Raw genomic sequence first — 18399 nt, 5'->3', positions numbered from 1 at the left:
GTGACCAAGAACCTGATGGTCACTCTGAATGAGCTCCAGAGTTCCTCTGTGGAGATGGGAGAACCTTCCAGAAGGACAACCATCTCTGCAGCACTCCACCAATCAGGCCTTTATGGTAGTGGCCACATGGAAGCCACTCCTCAGTAAAACTCCCGCTTGGAGTTTGCCAAAAGCACCTAAAGGACTCAGACCATGACAAACAAGATTCTCTGGTCTGATGAAACCAAGATTGAACGCTTTGGCCTGAATGCCAAGTGTCACGTCTGTAAGAAACCTGGCACCATCTCTACGGTGAAGCATGGTGGTGGCCGCATCATGCTGTGGGGATCTTTTTCAGTGACAGGGACTGGGAGACTAGTCAGGATCGAGGGATAGATGAAGGGAGCAAAGTACAGAGAGATCCTTAAACCCAATCGAACATCTCTGAAGGGACCTGAAAATAGCTGTGCAGTGATGCTCCCATCCAACCTGACAGAGCTTGAGAGGAACTGCAGAGAAGAATGGAAGAAACTCCCCAAATACAGGTGTGCCAAACATGTAGCGTCATACCCAAGAAGACTCAAGGCTGTAATCGCTGCCAAAGGTGCTTCAACAAAGTACTGAGTAAAGGGTCTGAATACTTATGTAAATGTGATATTTCCATTTATTTATTTTTATACAGAAAAAAATATCTAAAAAACAGTTTCTCCTTTGTCATTATGGGGTATTGTGTGTTGATTGATGAGGAAAAACAACAATTTAATAAATTTTAGAATAAGGCTGTAATGTAACAAAATCTGGAAAAAGTCAAGGGGTCTGAATACTTTTCCAAATGCACTGTACCTCTTTTTTTTTATTCATGGGAATACTTGGTGAGCAGATTTCCTAAATGAAAGTAATTTCTTGCTGAATTCCTGGTGATTTTTGTATTTTTTTCAACCAAAAACTGAGATCCCTCCCCAAAATATATAATATATATATTAGTTTAGTTTTTTTGCTAAAAACTTTGGGAGGCCAAAACAAATTACTTGCGGGCTGGTTTTGGCCCACGGCCACCTGTTGCCTGTTGCCGACCCCTGGTCTATACTATCCGATTTCTATCTATGCTGAGGTGCTTCTATTTAGTCCTTGTCTGCACTGTGTGTAACGACATATAAATGCCACTAATCTTTTATTCAATATGATAGGATATGATATAATATGAACTAATAGTTCAAATTATACAATCATGGTCACGTAGCAATGTGGCTCTTCCACCCTTTTCATCCAGTGACTGTGTCCCACCTTACCTTGAATTAATTTTATTGGACATATTTAAAATACATCTAAAGTTGCGTCATTCATCTGAGCACAACAATACATCCCTTAACAATTACAGATGATTTAAAACACACTAAAGTCTACCAATTTTGCAATTATATTAGAGTCCAGACAATCATAGTCTCCAGACAGGTCAATCTGCTCCCAGACAACTTTATTAAACTGGAACGACTTTCACTCAGAATAATTTCTCTCGCTCTGTTCTCCAGTGTTTTGTTTCCCCTACCTTCTCCAGTACAATGCACTCCTCAGAACCCAGCATTCCAAAATAATGTTTGTGTGTGTGTGTGTGCCCGTGTGTCTGCAACCGTGTGTGTATGTGTTAGTGGGTTACAAGCAGTAGTTCAGGCTTTAGCCTCCTTCCCAAACTAATTACAGCCAGTGATGTTTGGCTTGTTTGCGGCTCAGAGGTTATTCCATTTTGATTTCCGGAGGAGAACACAGTATATGGATGTGAGGGAATATTGTGTTTATCGTGCCTGACATACCTGCCATCCAACCGGGTCTCAGTATACTCTCTCTCTCGCTTTCTCTCTCTCTCTCGCTCTCGTTCTGTCAGTGAGTGCACTTTGTAATTGGAATGCAGCCCTTTCTTCCTTGACTTGAAACCATGGCAACGATAAAAATAGTTCCCAAGCAAAATTGCAATAAGTCTTCTTACAGAGGTGGGAGGGGGGATTCAGACATTTGTGTTAATCTGTGTGTTTTTGAGTCGTTGGTGTTATTTTGTATTGAGAATTCACAAGTGTACAATAAGCACACAAATGAAGCAAAAGTGTAAATATCTGTCTAAATGTTAAAAGCTCTGATTCAGAGTTCTCTGGTCCAGTTACTTAGGGGAGAGTGGGGTAACACGGATCCCAAACCGGCTGCGCGCGTGCAACACCAAACGCGATCACGACACACAGGTTAAAATATCAAAACAAACTGAACCAATGACATTCATTTGGGGATAGGTCGAAAAGCATTAAACATTTATGGCAATTTAGCTAGTTAGCTTGCACTTGTTAGCTAATTTGTCATATTTAGCTAGCTTGCTGGTGCTAGCTAATTTGTCCCTGGATATAAACATTAGGTTGTTATTTTACCTGAAATGCACAAGGTCCTCTACTCCGACAATTAATCCACACATAAAAACGGTCAACCAAATCATTTCTAGTCATCTCTCCTCCTTCCAGGCTTTTTCATTGTTGAACGTATATGGTGATTGGCATCTAAGCTTTCATAGTATTACCACGACAACCGGCAACAGTTTGTCTTTCAATAGAAGTGGGTACCTGCTTCTATAAACCAATGGGGAGATGGGAGAAGCAGGACTTGCAGTGCGATCTGCGTCAGAAATAGGAATGACTTCTATTTTAGCCCTTGGCAACGCAGACGCTCGTTGACGTGAACAGTGTAGTCAGGGTATTAGGAGAGAAATGATTTACATTCAGCATCACTCTGTTAATGAAATATATCGTATTATTTCTAGCAAAGATATCTACATGTATTTCAGGAGGTTGTGTATCCCTGGAAATAATCAGAATTCATGTAAACATTACAGTTTTGAAAACATAGCTATGCCGCCTACAAATGTCTGTATTGATTGAAATATTAGCACTACATTTTTGAAACCATCTTTATTTCCCAAACACAATTCATCATAATCACAATCGCTTTTTTGTCTTTTAATATTTTGAAGCATCTTTTAACACAGGCTTAACACCTAACAAACACTTTGTACTTTTTAAAAGTAACCTCATATCCCAAAAATAATGCCTTGCATTACACTTGGGAAGAAAACACTTCAATTTGCTCAACTTGCCCCAAGACAAACATTTTGACTTTATTACCCCACACAGCTACAAGGATGCACGTTCATGCTAGGTTTAGGGCCTCACATTGAAGTTTATAGAGACCCCAACTGCTGTATAGAACACTCTTAAGATGATCTACTTTGGTTTAGAAGCATCATGAAACCTCTAACACAATAAATGATTTTGACTTTTTTGACCTAACTTGCTTACCACTTTTTCCATGTGGTTTCTTCCTTCATAGACTCAGAAATATTTGGTCAAATTATACATTTTGTGTATGGTTTCCTAGAAACAAGGGTGGCTCAACTGACCCCTTTGGCTCAACTTACCCCCCTCTCCTCTACTGTCATGGAGTATGGATGTCTGACAGTTAGCCTACATATGATAGCTGTTAGACTGACAATCTATTGACACTGGTTGTATCTCACATTGAACAGACATCATCAAAGCATCTAAAGGAATTGTACCTCGTCCTGTGAGTTGTACGCTAAAACTAATTGTTACACATGAACGCATGGGAGTCATTCATAAACCCTCATATTTCTGATGATATGAGAGGTTAATGAACATCTACACTATTCCTCTGAAGAGGCCATTTTCTGAAGACTGGAGGAATCTCTCCACATTTTTTTATTTTATTTAACCTTTATTTAACCAGGAAGGGCTCATTGAGATTTAAAATCTATTTTTCAAGAGCGTCCTGGCCAAGATAGGCAGCACCAAGTCATTACAAAAATTACAGACAGACAACATGAAAAACTACAAGTAATCTAGTAAAAACCATTGAATTCACAAGTGTATAACAATATCAAAAACAGCAAATTAAAAACATTGACAGGTCAGGGAATCAGCCTCAAAATCCTTCATCAGTGATTTAAAAACACCAATCGGGACAAGTTCTTCCAGTTTAAAATTATTTTGTAAGGCGTTCCAAGACGATGGCGCAGAGTACATAAAAGACCTTTTACCAAATTCAGTTCGGACATTTGGAACAGTTAGCAGGATAAAGTCCAGCGAACGAAGAGAGTACCCACCACATTTCTGAACAATAAAAATGCCAAAATAAAAAGGTAGTAAACCCAAAATGGCTTTGTAAATAAAAGTATACCAGTGACTGAGCCTACGAGTGACTAGAGAAGGCCAGCCAACCCTGGTATACAAAGTGCAGTGGTGCGTAAGGGTTTTGCAGTTTAAAATAAATCTCAAAGTGCCATGGTAAAGAGTGTCAATTGATCTCAAACACTGAGTGGAAGCATTCATATATAAAATATCCCCATAGTCTAGTAAAGGCATAAATGTAGCTGATACTAGCCTTCTTCTGGCTTCAAAAGAAAAACAGGCCTTATTCCTAAAATAAAAACCCAATTTCAGCTTCAATTTTTTTGTAAGTTGTTGAATATGCAATTTAAAAGAGAGGCCGTCATCAATTAAAATTCCAAGATATTTATATGAGGTTACAACCTCAATCTCCTTGCCCTGACAGGTAGTAATAGGTGAAAGGTTCAGAGGTCTATTTCTTGCATTAGAAAACACCATTAGTTTAGTTTTGTCAGTATTGAGGATAAGCTTCAATTGACACAAGGTATGTTGAACAGTATAAAAAGCAGTTTGCAAGTTCTGGAAAGCTTTTGTAAGAGATGAGGCACAACAGTAAATAACAGTATCATCAGCATAAAAATGAAGTTGTGCATTTTGGACATTTTTGTCTAAATCATTTATATAAATAGTGAATAAGAGAGGACCAAGTACAGAGCCTTGGGGCACACCATTCAGGACAGACAATTTAACAGACATAAGCCCATCAAATTGAGTGGACTGAGTTCTATCAGACAGATAGTTAGCAAACCATGCAACTGCATGCTCTGAAAGACCTACACTCAACAATCTCTGCCTTAGTATAGCATGATCAACTGTATCAAAAGCCTTAGAGAGATCAATAAAAAGTGAGACACAGTGCTGTTTTTTGTCAAGGGCTTCAGTGATATCATTTAAAACCTTCATGGCTGCTGTAATTGTGCTATGCTTCTTCCTGAAGCCAGATTGGTACATTGATCAAATAGAGTTAGTAAATAAAAACTCTTTTAGCTGTTCACTTACAAGGGTTTCAAGTATTTTCACCAGGGGTGACAGCTTTGAGATTGGCCTATAATTATTTAAAAGAGTTGGATCTCCCCCTTTTAAAAGTGGTAGGACAAATGCTGATTTCCAGATCTTTGGAATTTCATTACATTCCAGGGTTAGATTGAACAGATATGTAAGTGGTTCAAGCTATGAAATCAGCTGCCAGATTTAAAAAGCAGGGATCCAAAAGATCAGGACCTGCAGGCTTTCTCTGATCTAAGGATTTCAGGGCTTTATGTACCACCTGCACTGAGAATGGCAAAAAGCTAAAAGTTTGACCAGCTCTCACTGGTTCATCCACACAGGGTTGTACAGAGACAGAGGACACTGGTTCATCCACACAGGGTTGTACAGAGACAGAGGACACTGGTTCATCCACCCAGGGTTGTACAGAGACAGAGGACACTGAATCAAACAGCCTACCAGATGATACAAAGTGCTCATTGAAACAATTCAGCATTTCAGTTTTGTCATATATAGCAACAGAGTCCTTCAAAACACATGACGGTAATTCATTAACATTACTGTTACCAGACATAGACTTAATAGCATTCCAAATCTTTCTAGGGTCCTTCAGGTTATCAGTGGTAACAGACATAAAATATTCAGACTTGGCCTTCCTGAGAAGAAAAGAACACTTGTTTCTTAACTGCCTAAAAATAAGCCAATCAGCATCAGAACAAGATTTCCTTGCTTTAGCCCAGGCTAGATTACGGTCGTGAATAATACAAGACAGCTCAGAAGAAAACCATGGATTATCCCGCCCTTTAACCCTGAACCTGCGGAATGGTGCATGTTTGTTTACTATTTGGAAAAAACCATCATGAAAGAATATCCAGGCAGTTTCAACATCAGGGATAAGCTCAATCTTGCTCCAGTCAAAATAAAACAAATCATGAAAGAAAAGAAAGCCTGCTCATTAAAACACTTCAAATTTCTTTTACGAATAAAACGTGGATTTGTCTTTGGAACCTTAGTATTTCTAACAGCAACAACAGCACAATGGTCACTTAAATCATTACAAAAAACACCAACCGCAGAATATTTATGTGGAACATTTGTCAATATCAAATCAATCAGGGTAGATTGTTACTACTCCGGTAGTTCCGGAGTTCCAAATTAAGCAGCAGCAGCTGAAAAGATGAGCTCCTACAAATATTGAAATTTAAATGTTTTTTTAGAGTAAAGTACATCGAAAAAAAATCAAAAGAAAACTGCAAACTGAATAGGAGACCAAACAAGCAGCAAACAAAGAAGAAAGGCTTTTGAAAAGTAACAATTTTTCATAAAATTATACCGTTTTCTTAGCTAGCTAAGTTGTTTACCTGTTGCTAGGCAGTTGCTAGGGACATTCCTGGAAGAAGCTAGCTAGCTAACAAGGAGTGTCTAGTTGGTAGAAGAGAAGAAGGGACAAAGAAGGGACAAAGTGGGACAAAATAAGGACAGAAGAAAAGGGAAAGGGGACATTAAGGTGAAGCAGTCCTCTAAAGACACAAAAGACAATAATACAAGAAACAACACTTCTATTGCCTCTCCCTCTACGATACGCACTTCCGGGTTGGAGCGAGTAGTTGCATTCCGCTTTGCTCCACAGGTAGTATTACATTTCATTTCATTACAGTACAACAGTTTGATTTGTTTGATCTTAGCTGGCTACATAGCCGTCTTTGTATCCAAGATAATTGTGTAGTCTAGAGTAATTGTCGAGGTTACCTAGCCAGTTAGAGGTTACCTAGCCAGTTACACTTTCAAACAAAGTCAACAACGCAGCCACTGCTAGCTAGCCTATTTCACCAGCCAGCAGTACTATATCATTTTAGTCAATAAGATTTTTTGCAACGTAAGCTTAACTTTCTGAACATTCGAGACGTGTAGTCCACTTGTCATTCCAATCTCCTTTGCATTAGCGTAGCCTCTTCTGTAGCCTGTCAACTATGTGTCTGTCTATCCCTGTTCTCTCCTCTCTGCACAGACCATACAAACGCTTCACACCGCGTGGCCGCTGCTACTCTAACCTGGTGGTCCCAGCGCGCACGACCCACGTGGAGTTCCAGGTCTCAGGCAGCCTCTGGAACTGCCGATCTGCGGCCAACAAGGCAGAGTTCATCTCAGCCTATGCTTCCCTCCAGTCCCTCGACTTCTTGGCACTGACGGAAACATGGATTACCACTGATAACACTGCTACTCCTACTGCTCTCTCCTCGTCTGCCCACGTGTTCTCGCACACCCCGAGAGCTTCTGGTCAGCGGGGTGGTGGCACTGGGATCCTCATCTCTCCCAAGTGGACATTCTCTCTTTCTCCCCTGACTCATCTGTCTATCGCCTCCTTTGAATTCCATGCTGTCACAGTTACCAGCCCTTTCAAGCTTAACATCCTTATCATTTATCGCCCTCCAGGTTCCCTTGGAGAGTTCATCAATGAGCTTGACGCCCTGATAAGTTCCTTTCCTGAGGATGGCTCACCTCTCACAGTTCTGGGTGACTTTAACCTCCCCACGTCTACCTTTGACTCATTCCTCTCTGCCTCCTTCTTTCCACTCCTCTCCTCTTTTGACCTCACCCTCTCACCTTCCCCCCCTACTCACAAGGCAGGCAATACGCTTGACCTCATCTTTACTAGATGCTGTTCTTCCACTAATCTCATTGCAACTCCCCTCCAAGTCTCCGACCACTACCTTGTATCCTTTTCCCTCTCGCTCTCATCCAACACTTCCCACACTGCCCCTACTCGGATGGTATCGCGCCGTCCCAACCTTCGCTCTCTCTCCCCCGCTACTCTCTCCTCTTCCATCCTATCATCTCTTCCCTCTGCTCAAACCTTCTCCAACCTATCTCCTGATTCTGCCTCCTCAACCCTCCTCTCCTCCCTTTCTGCATCCTTTGACTCTCTATGTCCCCTATCCTCCAGGCCGGCTCGGTCCTCCCCTCCTGCTCCGTGGCTCGACGACTCATTGCGAGCTCACAGAACAGGGCTCCGGGCAGCTGAGCGGAAATGGAGGAAAACTCGCCTCCCTGCGGACCTGGCATCCTTTCACTCCCTCCTCTCTACATTCTCCTCTTCTGTCTCTGCTGCTAAAGCCAATTTCTACCACTCTAAATTCCAAGCATCTGCCTCTAACCCTAGGAAGCTCTTTGCCACCTTCTCCTCCCTCCTGAATCCTCCTCCCCCTCCTCCCTCTCTGCTGATGACTTCGTCAACCATTTTGAAAAGAAGGTCGACGACATCCGATCCTCGTTTGCTAAGTCAAACGACACCGCTGGTTCTGCTCACACTGCCCTACCCTGTGCTTTGACCTCTTTCTCCCCTCTCTCTCCAGATGAAATCTCGCGTCTTGTGACGGCCGGCCGCCCAACAACCTGCCCGCTTGACCCTATCCCCTCCTCTCTTCTCCAGACCATTTCCGGAGACCTTCTCCCTTACCTCACCTCGCTCATCAACTCATCCTTGACCGCTGGCTACGTCCCTTCCGTCTTCAAGAGAGCGAGAGTTGCACCCCTTCTGAAAAAACCTACACTCGATCCCTCCGATGTCAACAACTACAGACCAGTATCCCTTCTTTCTTTTCTCTCCAAAACTCTTGAACGTGCCGTCCTTGGCCAGCTCTCCTGCTATCTCTCTCAGAATGACCTTCTTGATCCAAATCAGTCAGGTTTCAAGACTAGTCATTCAACTGAGACTGCTCTTCTCTGTGTCACGGAGGCGCTCCGCACTGCTAAAGCTAACTCTCTCTCCTCTGCTCTCATCCTTCTAGACCTATCGGCTGCCTTTGATACTGTGAACCATCAGATCCTCCTCTCCACCCTCTCCGAGCTGGGCATCTCCGGCGCGGCCCACGCTTGGATTGCGTCCTACCTGACAGGTCGCTCCTACCAGGTGGCGTGGCGAGAATCTGTCTCCGCACCACGTGCTCTCACCACTGGTGTCCCCCAGGGCTCTGTTCTAGGCCCTCTCCTATTCTCGCTATACACCAAGTCACTTGGCTCTGTCATATCCTCACATGGTCTCTCCTATCATTGCTATGCAGACGACACACAATTAATCTTCTCCTTTCCCCCCTCTGATAACCAGGTGGTGAATCGCATCTCTGCATGTCTGGCAGACATATCAGTGTGGATGACGGATCACCACCTCAAGCTGAACCTCGGCAAGACGGAGCTGCTCTTCCTCCCGGGGAAGGACTGCCCGTTCCATGATCTCGCCATCACGGTTGACAACTCCATTGTGTCCTCCTCCCAGAGTGCTAAGAACCTTGGCGTGATCCTGGACAACACCCTGTCGTTCTCAACTAACATCAAGGCGGTGACCCGTTCCTGTAGGTTCATGCTCTACAACATTCGCAGAGTACGACCCTGCCTCACGCAGGAAGCGGCGCAGGTCCTAATCCAGGCACTTGTCATCTCCCGTCTGGATTACTGCAACTCGCTGTTGGCTGGGCTCCCTGCCTGTGCCAATAAACCCCTACAACTCATCCAGAACGCCGCAGCCCGTCTGGTGTTCAACTTTCCCAAGTTCTCTCACGTCACCCCGCTCCTCCGCTCTCTCCACTGGCTTCCAGTTGAAGCTCGCATCCGCTACAAGACCATGGTGCTTGCCTACGGAGCTGTGAGGGGAACGGCACCTCCGTACCTTCAGGCTCTGATCAGGCCCTACACCCAAACAAGGGCACTGCGTTCATCCACCTCTGGCCTGCTCGCCTCCCTACCTCTGAGGAAGTACAGTTCCCGCTCAGCCCAGTCAAAACTGTTCGCTGCTCTGGCACCCCAATGGTGGAACAAACTCCCTCACGACGCCAGGTCAGCGGAGTCAATCACCACCTTCCGGAGACACCTGAAACCCCACCTCTTTAAGGAATACCTAGGATAGGATAAAGTAATCCTTCTAACCCCCCCCCCCCCTTAAAAGAGTTAGATGCACTATTGTAAAGTGGTTGTTCCACTGGATATCATAAGGTGAATGCACCAATTTGTAAGTCGCTCTGGATAAGAGCGTCTGCTAAATGACTTAAATGTAAATGTAAATGTAGATTTATCTGGGCATTTAAGATTTGGGCGAGTGGGTGAGTTAATCAACTGGGTAAGATTCATAGAATTACAAAACATTTTTAAATCATCAGACACCGGCTTTAACCAACACCAGTTGAGATCACCAATCAAGATCATTTCACTGTAAAGAAGTTTAGACATAAGGTGAATCAGAGAAGAAAATGCATCACCGAGAGCAGAGGGGGGTCTATAACAGCCAATCACAGTTATAGAGAGGCCCTTTGAAACCTCAATATTCAAAGCAAGAAATTCCAACTGTTTACAAATAGTTTCAGACTTTGCCACACTTACATGGAATTTAGATTTTACATATATAGCCACACCCCCACCTTTCTTAACCCGATCAGTGCGATAAACATTGTAACCACTTATACAAATATCCTTATCAAAAATAGACTTGCTGAGCCAGGTTTCAGAAAACACAATTACATCAGCATCAGTTGATTTAGCCCAAATCCTAACCCCATCAATTTTTGACAACAGGCTGCGTACATTTAAATGAAAAATACCAAAACCAGATCTTGATTTAAAATCAGAGGGGGTTTGGAGACATTGCATATCAGGGCCAGGGTTAGGTTGCACGTTACCTGATATCAACAACAGAAGAATAACTAGGCACCTCTGTTTAATAACCTTGCACGGCTTCTCTTTTTTAAGAGACCTACTGCAAGCGAATTCTACAAGTGAGTTTCCAGACAATACAAAACAGTCATTTAAAACCATTAGACTTTGGTAGTGACACAAGTTCGTACTGTTCGCATCATGCCACAAATGCATCGGCACTTGGACGAGTGGACCGAGTAAAAAAGAGCGAGTTCCTGCAGACAAAATGTCTAATGGACGGCAGAGCACATTGTCAGATGTACTCACCCTGCGACAATGTTCGTTTTCTCCAGAGTTCAGTAAAGTCAGTGCACAAAGCAATACCACGTAAATTGTCAGAAAAATAAGAGGCCAACGAAGGTAAGTGGAGAGAGGGACAGCGTGTATGTGAGTCAATGTGAGTGTTTGCGCGCGTGAGTAGATTGGGTGTTGAGGGCGATAGAGTGAACGGGTTGAGCTGCCACTGACAGCCAGGCGAAGAGCAAAAAGGAGCAGCTTGGACAAGACACTCCGCGGACGAAGGAGGAACTCAGGCCAGCCAGAGATAGGGTTACTTTGGTAAACTTCAAGTAATGAAGTGCCGAGTTGAGGAGGGCCCATGATCTTTACACCAGCAAAAATAAAATAGTTTGCACTACACAACAACGAAGTTACGCAACCATAAATAAATAGATTATTAGTAGGTTAAAATGTACTAGTCACAGACAAACGACAGACAAACAACATGCTGCCATCTTGGATTCCATGCTGCCGTGTCAATGACGCCTGTAAAGCCAGCTTGACCATTAACCTGAGGCTCCACAGGAAAGCACCCTGCCTCGTTTTGATATGGCAGAGCAGGGAGAGAAGTGGAGCGCTCACACACACACACAGCGGGAGAGAGGAGGAGACGCGGAGGAGAGGTGAAATGTCCCAGGGTCCTTTCCAAAGACTCAGCATGACCACTCTAATTCTAATCAAGATGCCAAGTTTGAAAGAAGGAGGGGTGAGAGAGGGAGGGGAGAGGAATGAGAAAGAATGGAGGGACATGAAGAGATAAAGAGAGGCATAGGGAGGATGATAGAGCGAGGGAGACAGTAAGGGAGAGGATAGCAGACTGAAGGAGTTCAGAGTAGCACTACTGACACCTGCCCTCTTCCTTCCTCGTCTTTCTCTTCCTTTGATGCAGGAAAGAGGGGTATTGAGCGGAGTGCTCTGGAAATAGGATTCCTTTCAGTCCCTCCGCTCAAAGAGGCTTATAATGTGGCCCTGCCAAGCAGACAAAGTGGGAATCCACTTCAAGTGTGGACAGAGGGACAATAGGTTGTCTGTATTAGGGTCTTGCAACAAACAGAACACAAACCCATCTACACAACCATTTCAACAACAATGTCCTCACTCTGAACTCAGTCCACAATCACTCAGGGCTTTGAAATGGAAAGATTCCTGTGATTCCTTTCTGGAACAATAGGAAAAACAAGATGTGTTTTTTTCTTTTCTTTCTTTACTTCCGTGCTTACAACTAGGGTTGCAAAATTCCGGGAACTTTCAATAAATTCTCTGATTTCTCCCGAAATCCTAGAATCAGGAGGGAATAAGCAGGAAATCCAGAATCATCCAACCAGGTATTCTGGAAAACCAGAAAATGTATGAAATGTTCCTGAAATTTTGCAACCCTACTTACAGCACACGGTTGGTTGAGTTACAACGGTTTTGCGGCCTTGCTTAGACATATAGCTAGCAGGCTGACAGAAAGCTTTTGAAGTAATGTACTGAGGTATTATTTGTGTTCCATCTCCATTCAGGTATGGATGTGTGGGGGCAGTATGTACGACGTACCATGCTCCCGAGTAGGACATATCTACAGGAAATACGTCCCCTACAAAGTGCCGTCGGGAACAAGCCTAGCCAGAGTAAGTTAGACTGACCAGTCAATACACTGCTTCCATCAACTGGTTATGGCTAACATGCGGCCATTTTGACTGGTTGTCTATTAGTTAATTGGCACATGGCTGATAGATGGCTGGACCTACATCCTCAGTTTGACTATCTGATTTAAGATGAGGTCTGACTAACTCGGCGCACTGTGACCTGTGCTGTGATAAGCTAAACACAAATAGACAGTCGCATCGCCTTACTCCATCTTTCCCTCACTGTCTCTCTCCCTTATCGCAGAACCTGAAGAGGGTGGCTGAGACATGGATGGATGAGTACACAGAGTTCATCTACCAGCGTCGCCCAGAGTACCGCCACCTGTCCACCGGGGACCTGACGGCCCAGAAGGAGCTGAGGAGACACCTCAAGTGTAAAGACTTCAAGTGGTACATGAACGCTGTGGCCTGGGACCTGGCCAAGTACTACCCCGCTGTGGAGCCGCTGCCTGCCGCCTGGGGAGAGGTAGGAAGTTAGGAATACACACAGAACCACCACACACAGACAAGAGCACGTACGCACACAGACCGAGCTAACGCACCTACAGAACGAATGAACACACTCGCAAGAGCCGGTACACACACACACACGAACAGAAAAGCATACAAAGGCATATAAAAGCACATGTGATTACCTTAGAATCCAAAATGAAATGTCAGGTCATGTTTTCGAGGTCACTTACTGAGGCATTGATACAAATAATAGGACTTCTCACAATACTTAGGCCTACATAAACCCACTGTCTTACATGCCACCAATAACAGCTAAGTCTGAGCAGTATCCACAGACTGATTTGGTTTCTTGCGTATTTTTAGCTGGTATTGTAATGAATTAATCTATTTCCAGACACCAATACATCAGCTAAGAGACAGTCCCTGAATGCCTCCACAGGTGTGTCACGGAAGGCTATTATTCTACCAGAGCTGTATCCCAAATGCCACCCTATTCCCTTTATAGTGCATTGCTTTTGACCATGGCCTAATATTGTGCACTATATAGGGAATAGGGTGCCATTTGGGACTCTTCCATGTTCATTGATTTATGAATGTCTGGTGCTCGCTGAGACGTAATGCGTTTCTCATATGGGACAGGCAGCCAGCAGCCTGCTAATGAAATGTTTTAGAGTAGACAGTGTCACAAAACGGACACAGCTGGACTTTCTGCTTCACTACCCCCAGAAACCATAAGTAGCAGATTTTACTTTACATTGTCCATAAACATGACATGCAGTTTGCTGCATCGTATTCTGAGATATATATAATGCCTCTCTGTGTTACCTGTGAAGGGATGGGGCTGGAGATGGCCTTGGCATTTTATTACTATCTCACTCTGTCTGTTCTCTGGCACACACACACAATCTCACTCTATCTGCGCTCTGTGAGGATGGGATCTAGCCTCAGGCAATCATACCCATAAATGCAGGAGCTGGAATCAGGTTGCCTGGAATCCACACGCGTATGCTCCTTTCACCATTTACAGTTGAAGTCGGAAGTTTACATACACCTTAGCCAAATACATTTAAACTCTATTTTTTCACAATCCCTGACATTTAATCTCAGTAAAAATTCCTTGTTTTAGGTAATTTAGGATCACCACTTTATTTTAAGAATGTGAAATGTCAGAATTATAGTAGAGAGAATGATTTATTTCAGCTTTTATTTCTTTCATCACATTCCCAGGGGTCTGAAGTTTACATACACTCAATTAGTATTTGGTAGCATTGCCTTTAAATTGTTTAACTTGGGTCAAACGTTTCGGGTAGCCTTCCACAAGCTTCCCACAATAAGTTGGGGGAATTTTGTCCCATTTCTCCTGACAGAGCTGGTGTAACTGAGTCAGGTTTGTAGGCCTCCTTGCTCGCACACGCTTTTTCAGTTCTGCCCACAATCTTTCTATGGGATTGAGGTCAGGGCTTTGTGATGGCCACTCCAATAGCTTGACTTTGTTGTCCTTAAGCCATTTTGCCACAACTTTGGAAGTATGCTTGGGGTCATTGTCCATTTGGAAGACCCATTTGTGACCAAGCTTTAACTTCCTGACTGATGTCTTGAGAATTTGCTTCAATATATCCATATAATTTTCCGTCCTCATGATGCCATCTATTTTGTGAAGTGCACCATTCCCTCCTGCAGCAAAGTACCCCCACAACATGATGCTGCCACCCCCGTGCTTCACGGTTGGGATGGTGTTCTTCGGCTTGCAAGCCTCCCCCTTTTTCCTCCAAACATAACAATGGTCATTGTGGCCAAACAGTTCTATTTTTGTTTCATCAGACCAGAGGACATTTCTCCAAGAAGTACAATCTTTGTCCCCATGTGCAGTTGCAAACTGTAGTCTGGCTTTTTTATGGCGGTTTTGGAGCAGTGGCTTCTTCCTTGCTGAGCGGCCTTTCAGGTTATGTCGATATAGGACTCGTTTGACTGTGAATATAGGTACCTTTGTACCTGTTTCCTCCAGCATCTTCACAGGGTCCTGCTGTTCTGGGATTGATTTGCACTTTTCGCACCAAAGTACGTTCATCTCTAGGAGACAGAACGCGTCTCCTTCCTGAGCTGTATGACGGCTGCGTTGTCCCATGGTGTTTATACTTGTGTACTATTGTTTGTACAGATGAACGTGGTACCTTCAGGCATTTGGAAATTGCTCCCAAGGAAGAACCAGACTTGTGGAGGTCTACAATTTTTTTTCTGAGGTCTTGGCTGATTTCTTTTGATTTTCCCATGATGTCAAGCAAAGAGGCACTGAGTTTGAAGGTAGCCTTGAAGTACATCCACAGGTACACCTCCAATTGACTCAAATGTTGTCAATTAGCCTATCAGAAGCTTCTAAAGCCATGACATAATTTTCTGGAATTTTCCAAGCTGTTTAAAGGCACAGTCAACTTAGTGTATGTAAACTTCTGACCCACTGGAATTGTGATACAGTGAAATATAAGCTAAATAATCTGTCTGTAAACAATTGTTGGAAAAATTACTTGTGGCATGCACAAAGTAGATGTCCTAACCGGCTTGCCAAAACTATAGTTTGTTAACAAGAAATTTGTGGAGTGGAAAGAGGAGGAAGGGAAGTGCTACTAAGGTACCCAATAGTAAATGTTGGTAGACAGAAGGTGCTCTTTGGTAAAAGGTTTAAATTGGTCATCAAAAAGAAAGGAGCACCAAGGCACTCTTCATATAATTAATTAAATGTAATTAATTATACGAAGAGTGCCTTGGTCCTCTGTTCTTTTTGATGACCAAATTTGTGGAGTGGTTGAAAAACAAGATTTAATGACTCCAACCTAAGTGTATGTAAACTTCCGACTTCAACTGTAAATAGTGGGGATTCCAGGCTAAGAATCAGGTATTCATGGAGATTGTTTCCCAACCAGTTTTTTTCCATAGGGAGGTTTTGTGCAGGATTGGTTTTAATCATCACTGATAGATGGTTAGATGGACCTGGGATACATCATTCACTAATTAATTCATCCTATGTGCCGGAAGGAAACCACATCCTCCTCTCAAGCCACTGAAACATTTCAGAAGCCTCACGGCGAACACGTTGTATGTTAATATGAAAAATGAAATTAATTTTGCATTACATATAATTGGATTCTATTCTTTCTATGTTTTTCTGACGTCCTGGCCCCTGGGTCAGGGTACTAATGATAATAGGTAGAATGGAAGGCCGTCTCAACGGTGACCCACCTTTCCCACTCTTCGCTATTCACGTCTACAAGGCCATTAGCACAAATTGTACAAGCACACACACACACACAACACAAGTCCCAGCTTATTCCCGTCCCCGCTGATTAACCACCCCTTCCGTATTAGCCAGAGGTGAAAATGGATAGTAAATAAGAAATGAAGCGGTGTACCTCTTGATGAGAAAATGTTTGCACAGTAGGTAAATATCTCCTCTTTCCTCCCCCGGGTGAGGATGATAGTAATTTTATCATCAGGCTGACAGCTTCATGTGCCATCTCTTCTCTGGCTCTCACCCTGCCTGTCATCCCGCCTGTGCCCCCGCTGTCACCCCACCTGATCTATGGAACTATAAAGATCTCTCATAGAGAGAGAGAGAGAGAGAGAGAGAGAGCGAGAGAGAGAGAGAGAGAGAGAGCGAGAGAGAGAGAGAGAGAGAGAGAGAGAGAGAGAGAGAGAGAGAGAGAGAGAGAGAGAGAGAGAGAGAGAGAGAGAGAGAGAGAGAGAGAGAGAGAGGATGACGATCAGGGGTCAGCCTTCTCGACGCCTTAGAGCTGTGCAGACTGGGTAAATAGGGGGCTGTCGATCTGACTCCCTCCCTACCATCCAATCTGCCTCCCTCCCCACAACGGCTCCTTCAATAGGTCTAAATCACTTCAAGTGATGCAATCATCAGGCCTTTTGATTCGGCTCTAACTATGTCTCCAGATCAGCGCTGGCATGTTGATAGGCATGGCATCAGGGATAAGCACTGTGTTTTGCTCCTGGGCCCATTTCAGACAGATGAGGCTTGGGAAAAGTGGAGAGTGAAGGCCCATTATGCAGTACAATTCGCACACCATTATTGGTCTTTCAGAGCGATCAGCAGTTTACTCCTAATGACCCTGTGGTTAAATGCACTTTGTCGATGCGGGTGGCAGGCTGAGGGAGTTTGATTATTTGAAGTTTCTGAATTGCAAAATGCAAAGGACTAAATTCTTATTATTGGTTGCCATGTAAAATACTGTAGAACTTTGCAACAAAGATTTGCATTGTTGGTATGTATCATCCTTTTGGAATAGTGTCCGATTGAATTAGGTCTATGTCAGGAAAACAGTATTTCCCTGTCTTTTCTCATTGGCTGCATCCTAGAGAATATAAGCAATCTTATCTCAGAGTGGAACTATGTGTGGGTGACGATGTGACCTTCCAGAGATGGGGCTGCCTGTAGAAAATTGGTCACATCTGACCTGTACCTCATGGATGTTTCTGTTGTTGTTCAAGAGGAAAGGTGAAATCACTTGTCTTAAATATTTCACTCCTTCATGATGGGAAAAGGGGAGAGCCTCTCTAGTTTAGATGCAGGAGCAACCAAAGAGGCAGAAAGCACTGAGGCAAGAAATGTGTCGCCATTTTGTAGAGAATTTATCTGTCATTACGTTTTTGTTGCTCCATTTTTCACAGCTCAAGAGTTTTAATCTCAACTCCACAAAAGAAACCGGTTATCCTGACCCAAATAAAAGACGTACTCTGTACTCTGTTATTAGAAAACATGCACAACATTGAGGAGAGCTGACATTGAGTTACATTTTTATAATCAACATTTTCAGAGCCAACCATAGCGTTGTTGTCAGACATTCTCCACACCAACAGTCAAGCAATCACCATTATTTGCTACAGCCCTAGCTAATGTCTTTGGCCCCATCTAGTGGCAAGCAGGGGTAACAACTTTTATAAGAGTCAACCCTGTGCAAAACACCTCTGAGTATTCCATCCCTGGTCTCCTTCCTGTCAAATACAGTGTCTCACTCTGACCCTGTAGGATCTCCTCTCTCCAACCATTCCTCTCTCTCTCTCTCTCTCTCTCTCTCTCTCTCTCTCTCTCTCTCTCTCTCTCTCTCTCTCTCTCTCTCTCTCTCTCTCTCTCTCTCTCTCTCTCTCTCTCTCTCTCTCTCTCTCTC

At 43.6% G+C, this 18399-nt stretch overlaps 1 protein-coding gene across 2 annotated transcripts in view; it reads left to right on the top strand.

The window, feature by feature from the left end:
• The window catches only part of LOC139567061 (polypeptide N-acetylgalactosaminyltransferase-like 6), a 248444-nt gene that overhangs the window by 225133 nt on the left and 4912 nt on the right, over nucleotides 1–18399 (top strand). For both annotated transcript variants that reach the window (XM_071388506.1, XM_071388504.1), the window contains exons 9-10: nucleotides 12650–12757; nucleotides 13020–13241. In XM_071388506.1, coding sequence (XP_071244607.1) covers nucleotides 12650–12757; nucleotides 13020–13241 — 330 coding nt within the window. The remainder of the gene's footprint in view (nucleotides 1–12649; nucleotides 12758–13019; nucleotides 13242–18399) is intronic.

Source organism: Salvelinus alpinus, unplaced genomic scaffold, assembly GCF_045679555.1.
Source record: "Salvelinus alpinus unplaced genomic scaffold, SLU_Salpinus.1 scaffold_41, whole genome shotgun sequence".
Lineage (NCBI taxonomy): Eukaryota > Metazoa > Chordata > Actinopteri > Salmoniformes > Salmonidae > Salvelinus > Salvelinus alpinus.
This window is presented reverse-complemented; position numbering and strand designations above follow the sequence as displayed.